The following is a 23,849-nucleotide window of genomic DNA, read 5'->3' on the forward strand; positions in this document are numbered from 1 at the left end:
GTATTCAATTACAAGTCAGTCATATAATGCAAATATTGCCCGTTATTCACAAAACTGTATGAAGACGCAAGTCTTAAGTTCTTAATCAACCTGTAGAAGGATAAAATTGCCACAAAATAGAAACATCATAACGAAGGTTGATTACAGAACAATCCAAGTACATCGATTTATCAAATCAACTGTTCTTTGTTAAGAAGTCCACCAGCATAGATAGAGTCAAACTGCATTTGCCCAAGTTTATGTAACATCACTGCTTCAAAAGACGTCATGAAATGTTTTGAATCTTGAATTAAGAAAATCCACTCCAGATGAGTTAATACAACGTTCACACATCATTTTCATAGTCCTTCGGGTTCTTTCTGTTTCGTTGTTTAAAGTCGTTCGTCCCCCAGTTGTAGATCAATACTCCAACGACGATAGCCGGTAACTGGTAGGGTAACTGCCACTTCACTCTTCTTACCCAGTTAGCGAGACTCTTGGTAAACCCAGCAAAAGCGCGCTGCTCAAATGGAGACAATGAGTAGGTAACAACGTTCTTGGACCTTCCAATCGCACCCCATTTTCTGCCCATGTTGAAAAACAAACTCCCAAACGAGGGACAATCACGGTCAAAGTTGGAATACTCAACCCAATATGGCGTCCACCAGAAGCTCTTGTAGGCGCGAAAAGAGCCTTGGGATTTCTCATGACGAAGATATCCGATAATTTCCGAGAACTTCCGATCTAATTTCGTGAGCCACTGATTGCGGGCTCACGGGAAGTTGTTGATTTCCGGCAGTGAGTGAATTGAAAAATCTTCCGCTTTGGTCTCTACTTTGCACGCAGCGGAAACTAAACGCGTTTAGTTGCCTCAGGGGACTAAAGATTTATACTTGAAACATCCAAAGCTTACGTATGCGGCTGGCAACAGTCTATTCGTTTTGCTATGGGGAAGAGAAGCAGAATGGGAACTGAGGAACGCTACCGGCTTGTTGTTCCAAAACATGCTCAAACCACGGAACTTCTACGCGATCCTCATTCGAAGCACAATCGGAATAATGCGATCAAGACCACAAAATATTCAATATGGTCCTTCTTTCCGAAGAACTTATTCGAACAATTTCATCGCTTCGCGAATATTTATTTCTTGGCTATCGTTATTTTAAATTTGATTCCAGAGATTAATGCGTTTGGAAAATACATCGCCATGGCCCCTCTGATTTTCGTTTTAGCTGTCACCGCAATCAAAGATTTGTTTGAAGATCGCAGACGGTACAAATCAGATAAAGCAGTGAACAACAGCATTTGCCACGTTTTTAAGAGGTAAGAAAAATCATTTTCTCTTTTTTTTTTTTTTTTAATATATAAGTACTTATCTTAAACACGAAAGGTTACTTTTTTCATGTAGGCTGAAGATTTTATTGCTTAAATTTTATGAATTCTTAATTCATTTGCATTTATAGTCCACGTGTAACCAATGAAAATTGTTAATAAGTCCTGAGCTTAAAGGCTTTAAGCATATTAAATTTTGGTAAAAATTTGTTCAGCTGTGAAATTGAAAAGGAGGCTTTGAAGCGCGCACGTGTATGAAAGCACTTCAAAATGATACTTGGATGTTCAAGCTGAATCGATCGTGTTTAACTTCTGAACCCTGCAGTTAGACATCAAATTAATTTGGATATTTTCGATGAAGAGATTACATCACTATTTTTAACTAAACATGCCAGTTTTGTACTTTTATTTATTTTTTATTAGTCTGTGAAGGAATCATTGTGATTTTGATGTCTATAAGAATAGACATGTTGGAGGATAATTTATAACGATGGATGGATTTTTTATCATGCAATATGTTAATAATTACGTTTTGCATTGACGTCACGAAAAACAATGTCAACATTTCCTGCAATATCAGATTTCAGACCTTTGGCCTGGGATGCTTACTGATGTTGCCTCTGAAGGAAATATTCATATCAATTACGACTGTTAAAGAAACACTCCAGTGGAAGAGTAAGGGGAAGTTTGAAAATAAAAACAATTCAGGGAAGTCAAGAGCTCCAAAACTTAAAATTTGAAGTTAACTTTTCAGGGTTGATTTTTTAAACAATGTGACATCGGGTTGTTCTTTGTCCAGAGGTCAGTTGGAAACAATACATGAAGCTGGCCTAGGCATTGGCTAAGATTCAGGTGGCCACCACAAAAGCAGAAAATCTGATTGCAGTTTACTGAGTTGCTCTGACTTATACACGTACATAGTGGCAGACCAGCTGGCGTTCTGTTCTTATTTTCTGCGTTCTTATCCCTGTTATTAACTGATTCTGTCACACCTTCGTTTATGTTATTAAATCATATTTACATGTAGGGGTATCAAATGGTCTTTTCGAGCGTGAGAGCACTGTGGGCTTTTACTTCAAGCACGATCATTGATCAAATTTGTCTTGCGAGTAGCCAGCACTTTAGAAAATACAACTGGCGAGCAGCGAGCACTCTGAAATTTTTCTGCTACAGTGTGTAGTAGCAAAGCTTGGCATGTTTTCATAAGAATGCGCCTAGTAGTCTCAGAGTTACACCTCCACAATTTGTAACACTTTTACATCTTGTTGTGATCCAGGTTATGGCATGTACACGTATAATTGTGTAACTTATGTTATTGTCGTGTACTTTCAACAGAACTTAACAGCTAGATTCAGTATCATGTAGAGATACATTTACATATTTCTGTACCTAAAAACCTACAAAGCATGATTTAAGAAATTTCGAGCAATCAAACAAAATTAAATGAGAGTCCAGACATGCAAGCAGTTGCGAAAATTTTGTGATCTCAAGTAAGTTAGGACTCATTTAATTTTTGCAAGCAAATCGAGCAATAAGACCAAATTTTACAAGCACTAGAAAATTTTAGGGACCATTCAATACCCCTACATTTTATTGCCCCCTTCAAATGCTGCATGGTTTTGTTTTATGAAGTAGCCATAATTTAACTGGTAGTACTAAAAGTAAATGATAATAAATTAAAATCTAGGACTTTCATCAGGACTTGTAAATGGTGGATCAATTTGACCTCTTTATCAAACTAAGGTGACTGGTAATGAACTCGGGTGCATGATTTCAGTAAATATAAGGGTACTTTCAGAACAGGCTGTTACTGCATGAACAACCTGGGTTCTTAATGCAAATTTCAACTGTTATGTTATATATTATTTTATATTTCATTTCTTTCCCTTTTATTATTCAAGCGATACCAATGAATACCAGCCAATAGCATGGAAGAAAGTGGTAGTGGGTGACTTCATAAAGCTGAGCAGCGATGAGATCATCCCAGCAGACCTTCTGTTGTTAAATTCAAGTGATGCTAATTCCATTTGCCATATCGAGACAGCCAATCTTGATGGTGAAACCAATCTCAAACAGCGAGAGGTTGTGAAAGGACTAAACAGGGTAAGATAGGAAGACTGAGGTATAATATTGCAGTTACTGTAGAATTGCACTCAGTCTTTAAATCCTTTAAGAGAAAGAAAAAATTGAAGACCTTGAGGGAGTAATTCAGATTTCAAGGTCAAACACTACTTGTAACTTATAGCGTATCTTTGACCATGAGAATCCCTACACCCTACATGTAGGAGACAACAGTTCCTTTAAATATTTTGGCCTTGGCTAGTACTAACTAAAGTGCCATTAATGGCACAAGATGCAGTTAAATGCTCAATATGTGGTACCAAAACATCTTGGAAAGTTCTGTGCGTTCAAGGCAAATTAGACTTTATAATTGATTTACAACCCCTTCAACTTTAGCAACTTTTTTCCTTTGTAGCCAGTCAAGAACTTGATATCTTTAATAAAGGAACCATTGCACTAAGATTTGCAAATTAAGCTATACAAAGTCATGTAGTTTAGGGATATATACTCTTCAAATAATACTATGTGGGAGGAATAGGAAAATTTTCAACATTTTTCTTTTCACGTTTTGGACACGTCTGTAACCTGCGCCATCCCTGCTCATACCCCAGAGAATTCTTTTTAAAATGATGTTTTTACGTGGTACTCTCCCGGTTTGCAGTTACCAGGTTAGAAAAAATGGGCATTTCTCGTGGGCATTAAATTAAAGGTTCAGTGTGTGTAATAGTAGCTGCGAAGTGTATACGCAAAGATACATGTATATAGGGGGTTGGACTGTCGGGCTCTTGCATTAGTTTACAGCTTTCAATATTAAACTAATTTTTCTGTTTCTTATTCGGCAGGGGAATTCCAGATTTTCTCCCGATCAGTTTCCTTACAAACTGAAGTGTGCCGTACCCGATAATCACATTCACAGATTTCATGGAACTTTGTAAGCACGGTGTTTTTTTTTTTTTTTTTGTGACGATCAGCTGATTGGAATCTTTTCTGTAAAACTTTGAATGTTCCCAGTCCTTAATTAAACTTGGCTTTCACTAGTGACGCAAGCACAGTCTCAAGCACAAGCACAAGCTTAAGTAGTAAGAGTACTTTTTTCACCGTGTCTGAAAACAGATTCAACACTGAAGCAGAAGGATCAAAATTTTTCCCTTTTCTTGTGCCTCAGGTTTTGCTTGCGTAGTGTTCATTTTCACTAGACATTAAGCTCTTATGCTTGTGCTTACGCCCGTGCTTGTGTCGCTAGTGATAACCAGGAGGCTGTAGGCCATCCTCTCTTTTTCTGCGTTTCTTGTTGTTGTGGTTCCAAAATTTAGGGTTGGTTACAAAATAAAAATTAAGCCAAGTTAAGAAATGTAAACAAAAATAATAAAGAGGAGGGGTTTGAATGTGGAAACAGCTGCAGCTGTATTAAAAAAAAAAAAAAACAAGATTGATAGCTTTGATTTAAATGATCAAATCTTATCATGGTTCATTGGTTCACAAAATAGCAGCAGATAGACACTTCCTGAGAAAACACTTCCTGAGAATCTACAGGTGTGGCTTTCAGGTGTTACTTGGAGAATTATCTAAAATTTCTATCAAATGAATATTAATAACTTTAATTTTTTCTTGATTACAAAACTGAATGGCAAAAAATCGTAGTTGGTCAGTCAGATGACAGAGGAAGAAAGGGGATGGATAATTAAAGCAATGTGACAACTTAAGTTAATATTTTCTGTTCTGCTTTGCACTTAGGATAAATGACAATGGAAGAGAGTTGGCAGTCGACAAAAACAACTTGTTGCTACGTGGGTGTGTTATTCGCAATACCGACTGGGTGGAGGGAATGGTTGTTTATGCAGGTTTGTTGCTCTCAGGTCATCATCTTTTGGCTTTATGCACTGGGTTGATTTCCAGGGTTTAAGTCTGACCACTCTACATTATGTAGGTTCATGTTAATTAAAGGGCGGCCGGACCTTACTGCCATGGCGATTTTGCTGTATGTTGGTGAAAACTGTGCTTGCAAATATTTGACTTCTCTGAAAAAAATATGAAATCATTTTTCTGAGTGAGAATAAACTATAATCTTATCATTCAGTTTTTAACCATTTTTCCAAGCTGTACATGTATACATAGTCTACTTGATTCAAAAATTGGCCAAATTTTTTCAAGTTTCACTCTAGTTCCATCCTAACCATCGATCTGCAGACAAAGAGGTAGACCAACAGTATATTTCAGCCTTGGTGAACCAAATGCTCACTTGATATATGTTACCCAACCACTTATAACTTGAACATAGACTTAATTAAAGGCACATTAAACTTAAAATCACTAAAAAGGAAATGCCTTGATTTTTAGACAAATTCTCCCAACTAGTAACATAACAAATGTATGGAGGACAGTGAGGCGAAAATGCATGTACATGTTGATATTGGGGTTGAAAGGGTTAAAAAAACCTCCCTGACCCCTCAGCCAATATCAATATAAAAATAGTAATAATCAAAGATTATGGAGTGCATTCGATGATCTCCATCCCAGGTTCTTTGCCAAGTTGGTGATGATGTCATCTGCCCCTGCAAAGTCCCCGGGTCATGCCAGATATGTGTCCATTATCTACAGTGTATTAGTTGATTGATTGGCTGTCCCATATAATCTCAACTCCAATCTGTATTAGGAGTGCGTTCTTTCTACTTCGAACTTAATAACTTACTGGCACTTGATGTCACTGATATACTTACATGTAGTCCTGCTTGAAAAAATAATGTCCATAGGCAGTATCTGTTGTTTCAACATACCATGCGACACTGGGCACATGACCATCATCACTTCTGCATGCATTACATGCCTGTGTTTGTCTAATCTATATGGCAACAGTTTGATGGCAGTGCATGACCAGGTTTGATCCAGTAACCTTCAAATTGAAAATCCCCCCTTCCTCCCCACTGGGCCACACTCCATTTTAGTACTCCAACAAATACCTCAAGGATTACTAATCGAGTTTGAGGTCCGCACTGCAAGTTAGGGACCAAGATTTTTGCCGTTGATTTATGGCCCAAGTGCAAAGTGCACAGGCCATAAATCAACAAGGATCCGTAGCTACTGTAGTACGGACCATGAGAACAAGGTTAGTAATGAGGTTAAGTGTGGGAAAGGAAAACTTTCAAATTTAGCAGGCCATACAGTGAAATAGGGCCCAGTAAATTGACCAATCACACTGCACATACTAACTGAGAGATAATAATAATTAATAAACACAATCATTGCCAACTCTATGACGTCTCCAAAATGCGTTGTACATGTATAATATTTCTTATCATTTTAGGTCATGACACCAAAGCTCTCATGAACAACAGTGGACCACGATACAAACGCAGCAAGGTTGAGAGAGATCTTAACCTGGACGTCATTGCCTGTGTTGTTATCCTCTTCGTCCTTTGCTTACTTGGAGGAGTTGGTAAAGTTTTAATAATAATTAATTAATCATAGTGTCCTCTGTCAGCTAAGGTTGTTTGTTGGCTGACAGTTTACCAACAGTCAAGTGACAGGTGTATGGGGAGGCTGTTCTTCAATTTTGCCGTATCTTTGACCATGTTAGTCTGCATGATCAGCAAGGATTTAGTAAGGTTCTAAGGACTTACAAAGATTTATTTAAGAATAAGATCATTACAATTTCCACCTTTTCTATTTTATTTTATTTATTTATTTATTTATTTATTTATTTATTTTATTTAATATTTTTTTTGTACAATATCCTTAATGATCTGCCCAACCTGTGCAAGCTAGATCCTTAAAGCCTTTAAGTAAGAATTTGTAAGAATCTGGATCCAGGTAAGAGGTTGAAGGTCCTGGACAAGATTCTATACTTAAATTTTTTGTTTGTTTGAATGTTTGTTTGTTTGTTTGTTTGTTTCTTTCTTTCTTTCTTTCTCTCATTGTATACATGGTTAAAGAGTCATTAAACATTTAAATGAATGAGATCTTGCAAGATCACCTCAATGAACCAGAGGTGAAATAAAAACTGAACGTATTTCCATACAAACTGCGCAGAAATGAACATTAAGAGGGATGATTTACTACATCATAAACTTTGTGTTTGACTGTGTCACACTTGCTGTCCTTTCCTTCTAGGATGTGGCTTCTGGACAAGCCGCAACGATTTCTTCAACAGACATTTCACTCCTGGGTCAAACAGTTCTGGCGAGCCTTTTGTAAGAGGCCCATTGATGGAGGGTTTTATTAGATTCTGGACTTTCGTTATCATTTTACAGGTTTGTTCTCAAACAACAGAAATTGTATGGCCAAGAACACTCCGTAGTTTGTTTTAATGGAATATAATACTTTTTATTAAAAACTGAATCATTGTATAATGCAATTCGAGGGATTTGATTGGCTTAGCGGCCATGGTATATGAGCCATTATACCATGGCTGAGAAATGGCGGCCATTAAATTGTCTGCTGGTTATTCTTGCACAGCGAAATCAGTAAGATCTAGCAATATTTCTTGATTGTTTTTAATAAAACAATTATTCCACTTGGGCTTGTTGGATATGAGATGATTATAGCCAACTCGGCGCTACGCGCCTCGTTGGCTATCTATCATCTCATATCCAACACGCGCTCATGGAATAATTGTTAAATATACTGTATCAGGTTACAAGTAATATATCAAAACAAAAGGAAGAGTGTTTCATCCGATATACAAACACATAGAAATGCCAGGTTGAAAATGCGAGGCACAGCTGAATTTTTTTATTTTTTATTTTTATTTTTATTTTTATTTATTTATTTATTTATTTATTTATTTACTTAGTTATTTATTTATTTGGAAATCAGATGAAATACTCTTTTGGGTGTTCGATATACATGAAGCTTCTCAAGTCATTAATAATAATAATAATAATTCAAAGCAAAAATTGACCAAATTTTATGATAATTAAGATCGCATTTCTAATTGAAAGCTCCTAAAGTTGCGGTAGTGGTTTTCTTTGTTTTCTCTTCATGAAGTACTAATGGGTTTGAAAATCCTTTTTAAAATCACCGTCACCAGAAATTCAGTTTTAGTTGTGAACAAAACTTGTTTCAATGAAAGTACATGTAGTGCTTTCTCTAGTGAAATTATTAATGACTTGTGTCGTTCGACGAGTGCTTAACACTTTCATAACATAGGAGTGCACATTTCCAGTATACACCATCTGTGTCCCAAGTCATCAATAAGTATTCACATGTAGTCGGATGGACTTCGCACAAGTCTAGATGTAACTACTTGACCAGTAGTCTCGTGAATTCAGATGGATTAAGTGGAAGACTAGACATTTCTACATGTACTTGACTGCAAATCTGTTTTGAAAAGCAAACACCTACTGGGATTTTTGGAAATACAACAGCAGCCTGGAAAACCAGGAAGTAAAATCTTGATGATCCGTTGAATAATTGCTATTAAACCAAAAACGTCTATTTATCAGTTGTAGTATTCTTACAGCTTTCATTCCCTAAATCCAGTCGAGGTCTTGTTTTTTTTTTGTTTTTGTTTTTGTTTTTTTGTTTTGTTTTGTTTTTTCCAGTAAAATTGTTAGATTCAATTGCAACAGGCTCACGCTCACTTACTACGGACTGATCTCAAATTGCTGCAACCAAATTTTAGTTTCCTTGGAGTGTTCAAGACTGGAGTAGTCTACTGAATAGTAAATTCACTTGGCTTGATGTCATCTTCTCCTTTTTATATATAGGAGACAGCAGGGATGGCGCAGTGGTGAGAGCACTCGCCTCTCACCAGTGTGGCTCGGTTTTGATTCCCGGACTTGGTGTCATATGTGGGTTGAGTTTGTTGTTGGTTCTTGTCCTTGCTCCGAGAGGTTTTTCTCCGGGTACTCCGGTTTTCCCTCTCCTCAAAAACCAACATTTCCAAATTCCAATTCGATCTCGAGTCTGAGGGCCACAGGTTTGTCAGTTGTAACAGTGTCACCAAAAGTGTCACCCTCGTTACATGTATTAAAACAAAGTTGGTTGGTTGGTTGGTTGGTTGGTTGGTTGGTTGGTTGGTTGGTTGGTTGGTTGGTTGGTTGGTTGGTTGGTTGGTTGGTTGGTTGGTTGGTTGGTTGGTTGGTTGGTTGGTTGGTTGGTTGGTTGGTTGGTTGGTTGGTTGGTTGGTTGGTTGGTTGGTTGGTTGGTTGGTTGGTTGGTTGGTTGGTTGGTTGGTTGGTTGGTTGGTTGGTTGGTTGGTTGGTTGGTTGGTTGGTTGGTTGGTTGGTTGGTTGGTTGGTTGGTTGGTTGGTTGGTTGGTTGGTTGGTTGGTTGGTTGGTTGGTTGGTTGGTTGGTTGGTTGGTTGGTTGGTTGGTTGGTTGGTTGGTTGGTTGGTTGGTTGGTTGGTTGGTTGGTTGGTTGGTTGGTTGGTTGGTTGGTTGGTTGGTTGGTTGGTTGGTTGGTTGGTTGGTTGGTTGGTTGGTTGGTTGATTGATTGATTGATTGATTGATTGATTCATTGATTCATTTCATTGATTGATTGATTGATTGATTTTTTTATTTAGGTCCTAATACCAATCTCACTGTACGTTTCTATGGAAGTTGTCAAGTTATTCCAAGTCTACTTCATATCTAATGATCTGCAGCTGTATTATGCCGAGATAGATCAGCCAGTGCTATGCCGTGCACTCAATATTAACGAAGATCTTGGACAAATCAAATATGTTTTCTCAGACAAGACAGGAACTCTGACTGAAAATAAAATGGTGTTCAAGAAGTGTACGATTGGCGGAAGGAACTTTGCCCACAAGGATAAACTGGGTAAGAATTATCAGGTTGGCGATCAGGTATTCAAAATTTCCCAAGTTGCAGTCAGGTAGCGGTGTGTAATTTCAGTTGTCCCGCAGCGGGGAGGGGGGGGGGGGGAGGGTGGGGCGTGATGGGTCTGTTAGTTTCAAGAAGGTGATTATACAAAGGCAACTAAGTTTAATTCTGGAAATCGACGTCTGAGGGTGTTAGGGAGATTTTAGCGGGGCCATTATTTTCAAAAACGGGATCCCAGGTATTTCACCTTGTCAAATGGAACACTGGGATTACAGATAAACTGGAGGTGTAGAATTGATTTTTTTTTTCCATTTGTCATTTTAACATTTTGGCAGTTTAATATTACATGAATATACGATATAATTTAAAAAATGTATAAGTAACTATATACTAAGGTGTACCATTAATATTTTAAGACATGGAACCTTTTACAACTTTGTTTTGATAGCCGATTAAATTTGTAGCGTTTTCAGGAGTGTAGTACAGGAATATTTCAGATATAACCATATTGAAAAAGATATTCAACTGTTAAATCTCTTTGTTAAAGGAAAAGTCCTCGTTTGTATGATTTGTACGCTTTGTTTTACGCGCAAGCACAATAGGCCATTTCTGAGTTGCTTTGAACCTCATTATGAAAGCGAGGCGAAGCGCAAAGTTTTTATTATGAAAATTAGTCCTCATCCAATTCATATGCAAACAAAACTAATTATCTGTTGATTCCTGGGTAGCTGTTCCTTGTTTTGTACAAGTTGGATGAGTTGAAATAATCGCGAAGTAGCACAAATAAAATGAAGTTATATTTTCAAGTGACGTTTTCGTTGCCGTTGTCGTTGTCGTTGCTTAAGTTCCCTAATGTTTAGTTGACTGTTATTATTTTTTTTTTATGGAGCAGACTCTGTAGACTCCAAGCCTTCATCATCAGCTGGTGATCAACTGTACCATCAAATTTCTGATGGGTCAAAGGTAAGTTAAACGATAATACACACGTTTGGCTTTTACATACAAGAGGGATTTAACCGTAACCTTAACCGTTCACACACATAGTACAAAACGTTTTATCGCTTTGTTATGCCAGAGACAGACGATAATGTCCTAGAATATTCGCCCGGCGTCGTAATGTTTGCGTTATGATTTTTGCCAGGAATTTCTGCTACCCCTTCTAGTTAAAAACTACTGCTTCTAGTACTCGGTAAAGTGTGTTTTTACCCGCTAAAGGTGTTTTTTTATTACTAAGTGAATAAAAAAGGTTGAAAATTTAATTTTGATGCTCATAATACGCTGCCATTTCGGTTCACAGTCCATTCTTCGCGACCCTTGAAAATAGGCGATATTTACGATGAAGCTATTTTGCTACAACTCCCAGAATCCTCTTCGTTTTTCTTTTCCCCGCTCATGGCTATAAGTTCATTCTTTGAACTGATAGCAGTAAACTGACCGTGAATACAAAATGCACATCAAGGGCGCATTCTTCTGGGAGCTATTCTAGCTATTCTTATTCCGGTTTAGTAATAACAGAATACACGGAATTTCAATTTCGAAAAGAACGCTCCTAAAATCTGGAAACGGAATACCCATGGTGGAGGTGACGCGAGCGGCTGCGTAGGATTTCCCGCGAAAAATTTCCCAAAAGAACGCGTATTCTGTCTATTCTGAGTCAACCGTATTCCTTCCATTCTGTTCAGAATTATATTCCGTTCATTCCGAAAACGGAATAGCTCCCAAAAGAACACAAAAACCGTCTATTCCGAGTATTCCTATTCCGGAATAGTCCCAAAAGAACACGCCCTAAGTTTCACACCTGTTTAATACCCTCATAAACTTCAGTCAGTAAAAACTGCAGCACTAAATTCATGAGTATTCTTGTGTTTCTCTTTTGCCATCAGGGAGATGAAATTTATTGGGACAAAGATCTTGCAGCTGTAGTAGACTCACACAGTAGGTTTGGTTACCACTGTGGACCAGAAAGCTCTTATCTTAGAGAATTCTTCATACTGCTAGCCATGTGTAACACTGTGGTTGTATCGAGAAGGATTCCACCCGCGGAAAACAGCAGAAATTCACAAACAGATGAGACAGATTTGCCCAGCGGTCCAGCTAATAACCACGTCCCCTTAGATTTAGGCGAGTACGGTACACTTAATAATCATCTAAGCGCTGATTATGGATCGACGCGTGCTGGGTCTACGGACGACATTTCAGGGCATGAAAATCTGGCCGTTTCGGCAACTCCGGTGAAACCATCCCTCGAGAGTTTACCAAACAGGCCGAAGAGGTGTCCCTCTTTGATAGAGTCTGTGGAAGTTGGTGAGTCCAGCGTGGCATACCAGGAAATTATTTACGAAGCAGAGTCGCCAGATGAGGCAGCGCTCGTGAAAGCAGCCAGCTTATACGGCTATAAACTTCTATCGCGCAGTCCCGACAAAGTTACGTTGTATATCCCTGGCGAAGGGGAAGTCACTTACGAAGTGCTTCATGTTCTACCGTTTGATTCGTCACGTAAGCGGATGTCAATTGTCGTGCGCCGCGAGGATGATAGTAGTATAGTAATGTACTGTAAGGGAGCCGACTCGGCCGTGCTTCCAAAGTTGGAACGAGCCAGTCACCAGTTCACGGCTGATGACGTCGATGCCGGTGAAGGGGAGGGGGGTGTTAGGCGTGACAGCAGGGGCTCATTAGTTGAAGAAACCACAACTCATTTGGATCTCTATGCCAGGGATGGACTGAGAACATTGTGTATGGCGAGAAGGGTGAGTGATGTTAAAGAACGTCAGCTTTATTAAACGTAGAGATTTCATTCAGAAGAACAGTTAATTTGTGTGTATGCATTCACCATTTCATATTCCCTGTCCATACGGACTCATCGCTATTAAATCACAGAAAATTACAGCATCATGGTGCGCCATAAAGGGGGACCTCCCACCTCGCCGTACCATCTGTACAGTTGTGTATCGTTTGCCATGAAGATTGTGGCGAAGGCGACTGCTTTTTGCACGGGCGTCCTCTTTTTTGGGCCCCCTTTCTTGAAAAAGGGACCCCTAAAATTACAGAAGGGGGCCCACTGGGCCCTCATTGGCCAATTTCTAGAATAGACCCTGTATATGTCCACGTTGCCCATTGGCGGTCTTCATAATCTTCTTTCCCGTTATTATAGACTCTTCCAGAAATAAACTGCCTTCCCGAGGTGCCCGAATTATAAGGGGGTTGACTGAAGTTTGGAAAGTTTTCGGGTCTTCGTTATTTCATATTGCTTAGGAGGTATCCGCGTTTGATGGATTAACACAGGAATGAAAAAGAAGTTTTGCATCGTGTGCTAGCCTCATGAGGAATTTCTCCTGCAAAAATGTTCGTTGGTAATGCCATTTGTTGGCGATAAGCTGACGTTCACTCATAAGTATATTACGGACCACATTATCTAAGTTGATAACTGCTAAGACAATTAGAATAAAACTGCATTCATTATCTGATTGTGCTACCTTTTAAAGACATCACTTTCGAAATTGAAGGCGATTTGAAAAACTTTCAGCTAGAGATTTATGACGCTGCAAGTCGTAGAAATCAGACGTGAACCAGCTTTTCTTTAGCTAATTTGGTCTGTCTGTCTGTTTGTATCAGGATTTATCAGATGCAGATTACGAAGAGTGGTTAGAGCAGCACAGACATGCCGAAACAGCTCTTCACGACAGAGAAAGGCTCCTTCACGTGTCAGCTCATAAACTGGAGTGTAACATGGAGCTGCTTGGCGCCACCGGTATCGAGGATCGTTTGCAAGATGGTGTCCCTGAGACCATTGCGAGGTTACGTGAGGGGGGCCTTAAAGTGTGGGTCCTCACGGGAGATAAACAGGTAGGAACCCTTGTTTCTTGCGCTCAGAAAGGATTGTGGGTAAAATAAAGGTGACCCACTCCCCACTTAGGTTATGGATGGATTCACTTTGAATCTTCACACTTCGCACTTTTCAGTGCAACTTTTGTCGCCCTTGAGCTCGGGATAAAAATAGCAGGTGCAAACTAATGGCAAGTATCGAATGAAGCATACATGCAACTTGATGGCGATTTTAAGCAAATTGCAGCAAATCGCTGCAGATATCACACCCGAATCGTCCCCAGATTGTACTGAAATTGCCGCTAGTTTACACGATTTTCCTTGCAAGATCAAGTGCGACAAATCCGCGACAAAATCACATCAAAATCACACATGTTATACTGTTGGACACGCTTTTGCCAGTAACAACATCTGTTGGTTTAACATTGTTTACGTGTCCTTGTTTTTTCCTGTACAGAAGGCTTCTGCTATCCTTAAAATAGTCTCGGAAATTTGGCAAGTTAAAAAAGGAATTAAGTTGCACATTTGTAATTTTGTTTTAAGAATATATTTTTATTTTTGTCGACGCACAATTTGATTCCAAGTTTCCGAAATGACTTACAAGATTTCGGAAGCAGAACGCGTTCGAGCGGTAATTAACGTGGGTGTCTTAACGCCTTTTTTTCAGGAGACGGCTATAAACGTGGCATATTCCTGCAGACTGCTGGATAACAACATGCAGAAAGTGATATTGAATGCAAAATCCACGGTAGGTTTCTATTTCAGTAGTCTGGTTTATTCTAGATCGCGGCTTTGCGGGATTTCCGCACTTCGAAACAAAATGCCGCCTAAAATTTACGTTTTCGCGTCAAATGGAGCGCACAAAATTGTGTCCAAGATAAGTACTTATTTTCTGAAATAAAGTATTCGAAAACATCACTGACGATAAGATTGATATGACCGCCGCTCTATACTTCGTTATTAGTAGCCTCTTACTGTCTCAACTGCCTTTCTCTTCTTCGTTTGTTTCTCCGTTCGTATTCTGCACTTTATCGAGTTCCTTCTGAATAGACTGTACAAAGAAGTTCAAATATCTTTTGGCGGTCCCTTTTCTTGAAAAAAAGGACCCCTAAAATTACAGAAGGGGGCCCACTCGGCCCTCACTGGCCAATTTCTAGAGCAAACCCTGGAAGTCGGTTCAATTAACCACGAGGAAAGTACAATTGAGATATTCCGCCTTGTTTCAATGTGCATCCATGGTATCTCAGAAGACAAATAGGTAGTTTCCCGCAATCCCAGACAACCATCAGTCGTTACCTTGGAAGCTGTACGGTAGGTGTGGGAAAAGATGGATTCCTCTGAGTGCCGTGTTCTGTGTTCTTGTGGCCCGTGATCGCGATTTAATTTCAAGTGAAACATTTTCATTCTTTCATTTCCATAATAAAACGTCTTTTCTATCCGCAGGACGAATGCAAAGATCAGATTACATCTTGGCTTGCTCACTTCCAGTCTGAAGTTGTTAGCATCTGTAGCGACAATTCCTCGAACACCATATCAGGGCACATAAGCTCATCTGCCGCTGCCACCCAGCCATTAGGACTAGTGATTGACGGACGGACACTAATGCATGCTCTGGAGGAGCCTTTGAATGTGAAGTTCTTGGATTTAGCGAGACGATGTCAAGTTGTTCTTTGTTGCAGAGCTACTCCATTACAAAAGGTTAGTTTAGAGAAGACTACCGCGAAATGTTTGAGAAAGGTTCTCAATTCCAGTTCACAGATGATATACTGGCTGATAGTGTTTCTTTTTTAATTATAGTAACAGGGGTTGGGGGGAAGCCAAAAAAACAAAACGATTAAAGGCGAAGAGAACTTGCTTGGTGAAACGAAAAGCTTGATTAAAAATTTATTAATTATTAATCAATAATTAACTTTTAATATAAATTATTAATTAATTATTATATTTAATATTTTATTAATTATCGTTATATATTTTTCTGCCTCATCTTGTATTCTTGTGTTTTAAACAAAATACAGCATGGATATTTCCTCTGGTCATCCAGTTTCTGAGAACGGCAAACATGTAGTTGTGTATCTCTCTCACCTCTAACGTTTCTTCCTGTTCGTTTGACACAGAACTTAGCACTTTACGAGCCGGCTTGTCCTCAAAAGCCTTCAACCGGTGTCTTGCAGTTGATAGCATGTTAGTTCAGCTCGCGCGTCCGACCTTGAGTTCTAAGAACAAAGGCTGCTGTCGCTCGTTTCTTTCTAGTAGCTAAGTCCTTCGTAACTCTTTCAGTCTGCAGTTGTACAGCTCGTCAGGGATGGTCTGAAAACGATGACGTTAGCCATCGGCGATGGCGCTAATGACGTAAGCATGATTCAGATGGCCGATGTAGGGATTGGAATCTCCGGCCAGGAAGGCATGCAAGCTGTCATGGCTAGCGATTTCGCCATTGGTCGATTTAAATTCTTATCTCGACTCCTATTGGTCCATGGGCATTGGTGCTATGATCGCATCACCAAGATGTTCTTGTATTTCTTCTTCAAAAACGCGGTAAGTGTCAGTCACCTGTTTAGTAAACTAATACGTTAGTCTTATGCAAAGAGAACTTGCTTCAGTAGTATAGCGCCAATACCTTACAAAGCTAGTAGGATAATGCACTGAGGCAGAACTATGACACAGTATGTCTTTTGCAACACTATCTTCATCCTCCGCTTTCGACTGAATATAGGAAATAATATATTTTTTTAATAGCCAAATGGCAGAGTGAGTTTACTGACTTATGGGAATTAACCCGTTCTAGAAGATAAACGCCCCGAATGTCACTCTCCAAGTCATGATTTAGCATTTGTTATTTTTATTGCTTGAACATTAGAATTATCATTTACTGTCCTGCGTATATGTTCTTTGGGATTCATAATGGCTGTTATCTTTTTTTTTTATTATTATTTTTTTTTTTTTTTTAATAAACTTTATTGACAAATCAACAAACCGTACAACATTACATAGTCTTTTATAATACACTAATTACAGCTGCAAGCACAAAAAAAATAAAAATAACAAAAAATTAAATATAATAATAGTAATAATAATACAGTGTAATAATAATAATTATACTAATAACAATAACAATAGTCGTGATAGTAAAACATACATTTAAGAAAATGGTGATGACAGATTTTAGCAGTAAACACTTCTCTTATAGTAAATGGGAAAATCAAAAACATAGTAGTGAGCAGTGCCAAGAACGAAAATTAGAAGAAAATTAATGAATGCTGTAAAAACAATAGCTTCTCAAAAGCCAGGAGGCCAATTGGGAAAAGCATACTAATTTGTTAAAGGCTTGTCATAGAAACTAACAATAATTATTGAAGAGGGGCACTAAAGGATCCCACTTCTTCGAAGTAGGAGCTTGTTTGTAGGATTCAATTTTAAATTGGGACTTGAGGACCGCCAAAAACATATTTAGTTGAGGGACTGTTGTCACAGTGGATGAAGGCTAACAAGTTTGGACAAACAAATTGTCACAGACAGACAAGTCGCTGAGTGTGACAATGAGACAGACACAATTATGAATGTCAAGTCGCCTGCTTTTGTCCTTCGGTTGGTGCGTCTATTAAGCTGATCACAAAATCAGACGACTTTGTCTGTTTCGTTTCCACACTGAGATTATTGTCCGTCCGAGAAGAATCGTTTGTACAAAATTGTTGTCCACATTTTTCTACTTTTCGAGCGTAGTAATGGCCAATGTTGACTTTCTGTAATGGCAAAATCAAACCATTTGGACACCAAAGGGAAAGACAAAGAAAGACCCTTACAGTATTGTACTGTTTTTACCCATCATTTTTACCATCATTGAATCATTTTCATTTCAGATGTTTGTGTTAGTTCTGTTCTGGTTCCAACTCTACAATGGTTTCTCTGGCTCGAATGCCATTGATGACTTATCCCTGATATTCTTCAACCTTCTATTCACCGCTGTCCCTCCTGTTATCTGTGGAATACTGGATAAAGATGTCCCTGATCCGATACTGACCGCTAAACCAGATCTCTACAGATCGGGACAAAACAGTGAGGTGGGTGGCTGGGTAACGTTGTCTTGCTTTTTGACCCGCTTTTCTTTTCTTTTCTTTTCTTTTTTTTTTTTTATTTTGGCTTCTTTCACTGCCCGCGTTGATTAGCTTTCGCTGCTTGCGGTCCAGTTTAATTAGCTTAAAATTGGTAACCATATAATAAAGGTTGGTTGATTGGTTGTTGGTTGGTTGAGTGATTGGATGGTTGGTTGGTTGGTTGGTTGGTTGGTTGGTTGGTTGGTTGGTTGGTTGGTTGGTTGGTTGGTTGGTTGGTTTGGTTTGGTTGGTTGGTTGGTTGGTTGGTTGGTTGGTTGGTTGGTTGGTTGGTTGGTTGGTTGGTTGGTTGGTTGGTTGGTTGGTTGGTTGGTTGGTTGGTTGGTTGGTTGGTTGGTTGGTTGGTTGGTTGGTTGGTTGGTTGGTTGGTTGGTTGGTTGGTTGGTTGGTTGGTTGGTTGGTTGGTTGGTTGGTTGGTTGGTTGGTTGGTTGGTTGGTTGGTTGGTTGGTTGGTTGGTTGGTTGGTTGGTTGGCCCTTATTGCAAAGGATGAGGCCTTTTATGATTCTTTCAATATTAATCTATGCTCTCTTTTATTTTTCAGTTGTACTCGAGAAAGTGGTTTTGGCTGACCATTTTAGATGCCTTATACGAAAGTTTGGTGGTGTTTTTTGTCGCCTTATGGGTATGTTTTTCACATTAGCACGTTGGCTATCTAAAGCACGTCGTCGTTTTTATTTGCAAGAGTAAAAAGAAAACCGTTCTGATTTGTTTTCTGTTAAAGGTGTACAATGGAACTGCAGCAGACTTACGAATGGTTGGAATGACTCTTCAACAGAGTTCAGTCATTGTTGCAAATTTATATCTGGCACTAGTAACAGCGCAGTGGGTAAGTTAATCCTCAAGCATTTAGGAAGGTTAGCAGTTTTCAAGCATGATGCGCTATGAAACAACGACAGAGACCCGTCGTTTGAGTCAAATGGGCCAGAATTTTGTCCTTTAGGAGATGAGGAATATGAAGAGGGATAGGGGACAATGTAGCAGGGGATAAATGGGATTTCATGATCCACCAGACACGAAAGCTGTGGTAATATCCGGTTTTTCTGGCTTTGTTTCAAGCGCATTCTTCCAGAGACCTAGATTACAGAACAGTCAGCATTTTAGCGCACGCCGATTTGGCCAAGCGCGGCTGGCCTTAATCCTTGTTTTAATCTCTTTTTTTCATGTCTGACAGAAGGCAGTAAACGAAGGAAAAAGTGAAAGAATAAAATCTTCTAAATCTATTGCTATGCTGGAAACACAAAATTGTATTTTTCAGGATACGGCAACTCAAATTTCAACTTATTTAATCATTTCGTTGCAGACATTCATCCATCACCTGATATTATGGGGCAGCATTCTTATTTCCTTCTTGTGGCTTGCCTTATATGGCGTCCTCGAAAATGTCTTCTGGGACATGTACTTCGTACCATTTGTAACCATGGCAACTGTGGAATTCTGGTCTGTGTGTGCACTGAGTGCAATAGCAGCCCTTCTCCCAAGGTATGGTTGCTTGTTTGTTTGTTTGGTTATTAGTTTGTTTACTCGTTCGTTTTTCAGTCTAAGTCGTAATAAACCTGATGCCAAAATGGCTTCCATTTTACTATTCTTATATTTGCATTCAAATTAGCCCTCCTTGCCTCATTCAAGGTGAAATTTTCGTTTGATTTTTTAACTTAAGAACGAGCAAAGGAGGGCTGATTTGAATACGAACAAAAGAATATTAAAATGGTAGTCGTTTTAGAATGAGCTTTATAAATTGTCCGATTATATCTTATGCAACTATTTTGTAATTAACAGAGAGCATAGTACAGTAGATTTAGTTGTAGTAACATGTCTTACACGTCATTATTTTGAACGGTTTTTTTTTTTATAGTTATTGTTAGTTTGTTTTGTTTGTTTTTCCTTTAGTTTTATCTTTACTTTTTTTTTTAATATTAAGTCGTTTTTGCGTCAACTCTCGACCCCGCCTCGATTGCCTATGTAGCTACTAGCAGAGGGCAAGTATTTTCAGTAACAAAAACTACTGTGGTTGTTGTTCACTGTTGTTGGTATTGCTGTTGTTTCAACGCATAATAATGAAGCTTTGACAAGACTTAAACAAAGGAATTGAGCCAAACCCACAGTCAATTGTGGCTCTCGCTAGCATTTCCAGATACCGTTAAATTCCGAAAATAAGGCCAACCCCCCCCCCCCCCTCCCCTTCCTCCCCGCCTGAAAAAACTCCTGAGACGCTAAAATCCTCCCTGAATGTCCTCCAGAATGTAAACCCATGGACCTTTGCGGTTAGCTGTTCTAATCTATGAGCTTTGTTGTCAATCTGTTTTTATTGTCGAAATAAGTCGGCAAGTTTGACACGCAAAAATCCCCTTCATTAATAAACCTGTCTGAAAACAGGTCCTTCCCGAAAATAAACCCTAAGATTCCTTTGAACGAATATACCCCCGGGGCTTATATTGCGATAGACCGCGGGCAGTCGTACCACGAACCCAAAGCGACGGCTAAATATGCAAATTAGAAAAGTGAACAAGGGGGGATTGGGGTGAGGCCGCTCACTAGATCCATCGCGCGCGCTACAGAACTTAGAAGAAGAAAGTGTCTGCTCGCAGACTAATATTGGGAATTGTACAGTTTTGCTTCAATTTTTGAATTGTTCGTTTTATTGGTTATTTTTGGTAAGAGGGATTTCTTTGGGTTAGTTTTACGAAATTTTTCACGAAATTGAAAACCGCACAAAATTAGTAAGAGGAGATGGTCTGCATCTGATCATCATGCCCGGTTGTTCGAAAGCCGATTAACGCTAATCCACGATTAAAAGTTAACCGAGGTTTTCATCTCGCTCATTAAAAGGGCTCAGTTTTGAAAGCTAATTTTAATCTCTTGCTAAAGAGAAGTCTTAGTCAATACTGAAGGACAAAAATCTTTGGCGGAACCTTTTATGACTAGTCATTAAACTAGAATCAAAGTTCACGTTAATCCAGGATTAGTTTAATCGGGCTTTGAACAACTTCTCGTTTAAACTTTACTCTGGTTGTTTACATTACTTTTGTGTTTAAGGTGTAAGTCTCCTCTAGTAAACTTTATGATTACGATTTGGTACTGAAAGCACAAATTTCTTCCTACTTCCAAAGGTTTGTGATCGTGGCGGCTCAACATACGATCTGGCCGACAGAAATTAACAAGGCTCAACTCCTGTCAAAGCAACGAAGCAGAACGACTTTCGTCGAACAAGGTCCGGAAAGAACGACGGGTGTTTCCGTATCTCTGTAGCAACATCTGAAGACGTTCAAATACTTGTGACTAAAGTCATCTCAATCCAACCCGGCCCTATCTCCGTTTTTCTTGGGAGCTGGCCACCTTTGTGAAAGATTAAGTCAAGTGAAAAGTACAGCTACAGGAACCTGCTTGGAGTGTCCAGTTATAAGCACGGTCGCTGTATCCTTGTTCCCTGATATCTCATTTAAGAGGCCTTAAACATGAACGTACAAGTTAGAAGGATAATGAATGTACAGCCAACTCTCGAAAGCGACCACCCTTGGGGCACGACAAAGTGGTCGCTTACGGGAAAGATCAACAAAATAAGTCTAATGCTGGATTGATTAATTAATTACATAAAAACATTACCTTATCAGCTAAAATTAGGCAAATAGAAACTAATTTATTTTATTTTTCCACATCCAACAAGTTTCGGGAAATATACAGTAGAGTGTACAGGACCTGAAACTTTGTATAACATTTTGGAACAGGTTTTAAGGTTTTACGGTTTTTATTATGGTGCACTATTTCAATGGCTCACAACAAAAGGAAATTACAATATATAAGAAAAGTAACATAAAGATAGCATTAAATTACATAAATGTGAAAAGTAAAATGTGCGCAGTGACCAAAGGAGCTTAGGCTTTCGAGTTGGTCACTGCCACGTGCAATTAACTGGCGTATAACGTGCAACTAAACAGCAAAAAAATTAAAGAATAATAAAAGTGCAATAATAGAAACATACTACAATTTTTACATAAAAAACAATAGGAATGATAATTAATAATGAGGGCAATACCTTTTAAATATCCAATATTCATTGGGCATTTAAAAGGTACAATTTGTACTGCTTGTAGAAGCTATTATATGAGAGCTTTTTTAATTTAGTGGGAATTTTTCCCAAATTTTTGACCCAGCAAATGCTAAAGTGGCAGCTCCGTAGTTATTCATTATCCTCGGCCGATGAAAATTAAGGTTTGATACAAATCTGGTGTTATAGCTATGAACTTCAGAGGCAAGAGTTAGGGTTCCTTTGAAAATGTTAGGAATATTAGTAGTATTGTTAATAATTTTATGTGTGAAAAGGGCCACCTTAAATTTGTAGATGTTTTCAAGTGTAAGAATACCTAAGAGATTTAAGTATGGTATAGCACTGTCCCTGCTATAAGCAAAGAACATGCTACGCACACACTTATTCTGTTTAGTTTTAATCTTAAGCAACCTGGTCTTGTAAGCACTACCCCAGCTTGTAATACCATAAGTTAAACATGGATAAATGAAGGAGAAATACATCTGCCTTAAAGTATGAAGATCTACGTAATATCTTAATTTATTAATGTTGCCAATATTTTTACCTAATTTATTGTTTATGTGTTGAATCTGTGGTCCCCAGTGTAAATTTTGATCAATGTATACACCTAAATATTTTATTTGGCTTTTCCGTTCAATATTATGTATACATATACTTCCATTTAATTTTGGAGATGAGATTACCATATAGTTTGTCTTAGCAAGATTTATAGAAAGCTTGTTAATGTCGCAATACTTAATAACTAATTTTAGTTCCTCATTCATGATGGTTTCAAGATGCTGTAACTTATCACATATGTAGAACATATTTGTGTCATCAGCAAAGATTCGAAATGATAGTTTCTTAGAGCAATTTGGCAAGTCATTAATATAAAGAAAAAATAAAAGTGGGCCTAGCGTTGATCCTTGTGGTATGCCACAAACAATCGTTTCATAACTGGATTTAGTATTGCCAATCTCAACAAACTGAGTGCGATTATGTAAGTAGCTTTTAAACCAGTTAAAGGGAGTTCCACGTACTCCATAGTGATAGAGTTTTGATAACAGAGTGTCATGGTTCACAGTATCAAATGCCTTTGAGAAATCTAAGAAAAGACCACAGGTAACCATTTTCTTATCTAAAGCCTTTTAGAGTGAATCAGTGATTTCTAAAATAGCTTGTTCAGTTGAGTGTCCTTTCCTAAACCCAAACTGATACTGATACAAAATGTCATTTTTTTCTAAGAAATTATTTAGTTGATTGTAAATTAGTCTTTCGAACACCTTACTAAAGGGTGATAAAGTTGAAATCGGCCTGTAGTTACCTGTGTTGGTGACATCACCATTTTTGTAAACTGGAGTGACCCGTGAGACTTTCATTACATTGGGCACTATGCCTGTTTCAATTGATTGATTGTAGATTTGGGTGAAAAGTACTGACAGTGGATCAGCAGCTAGTTTTATTAATTTGTTAGGTATATCAATTGATGATTTATTTGCATCCAGGGTTTTAAACAAGGTAGAAACTTCAGGTTCAGTGACAGGAAACAAAACAAAACTATTGGCTGGAGATGATGTGATATATTGCAAAGGGTTTTGGTTGCTGTTCTCAATTTTGCTGGCCAGAAGTGGGCCAACATTAATAAAATGTTTATCGAACTGATCTGGAATATCAGCATTATTAGTGTATGCTTTGTTGTTCCTTACAATTCTTAGCGGTGTAGACTGGGCCTTAGTTTTTCTTTTGATGAGTGTACCAAT

At 38.5% G+C, this 23,849-nt stretch overlaps 1 protein-coding gene across 4 annotated transcripts; it reads left to right on the plus strand.

The window, feature by feature from the left end:
* The first annotated feature begins 780 nt into the window (after positions 1-780).
* On the plus strand, positions 781-23,014 carry LOC146469536 (phospholipid-transporting ATPase VD-like). Of its 4 annotated transcripts, none has more exons than XM_085123161.1 (18): positions 781-1,302; positions 3,213-3,412; positions 4,210-4,303; positions 5,107-5,213; positions 6,674-6,805; positions 7,480-7,619; positions 9,877-10,132; positions 11,025-11,098; positions 12,019-12,882; positions 13,748-13,978; positions 14,625-14,705; positions 15,401-15,655; positions 16,235-16,492; positions 17,815-18,015; positions 18,610-18,690; positions 18,790-18,894; positions 19,369-19,547; positions 21,176-23,014. In XM_085123161.1, exons 1-18 carry the CDS (start codon positions 926-928, stop codon positions 21,312-21,314), a joined length of 3,774 nt encoding a protein of 1,257 aa, XP_084979287.1. In that variant the 5' UTR covers positions 781-925; the 3' UTR covers positions 21,315-23,014. The 4 variants fall into 4 exon arrangements, with proteins under 4 accessions (XP_084979287.1, XP_084979289.1, XP_084979290.1 ...); XM_085123163.1 differs by having other exon boundaries at positions 782-1,302; positions 3,213-3,414; positions 4,215-4,303; XM_085123164.1 differs by having other exon boundaries at positions 782-1,302; positions 3,213-3,414; positions 4,215-4,303; positions 11,028-11,098.
* Positions 23,015-23,849: the final 835 nt, after the last annotated feature.

The sequence above is a fragment of the Pavona decussata genome, unplaced genomic scaffold (genome assembly GCF_977016875.1).
Source record: "Pavona decussata unplaced genomic scaffold, jaPavDecu1.1 SCAFFOLD_122, whole genome shotgun sequence".
NCBI classification, from domain to species: Eukaryota; Metazoa; Cnidaria; class Anthozoa; order Scleractinia; family Agariciidae; genus Pavona; species Pavona decussata.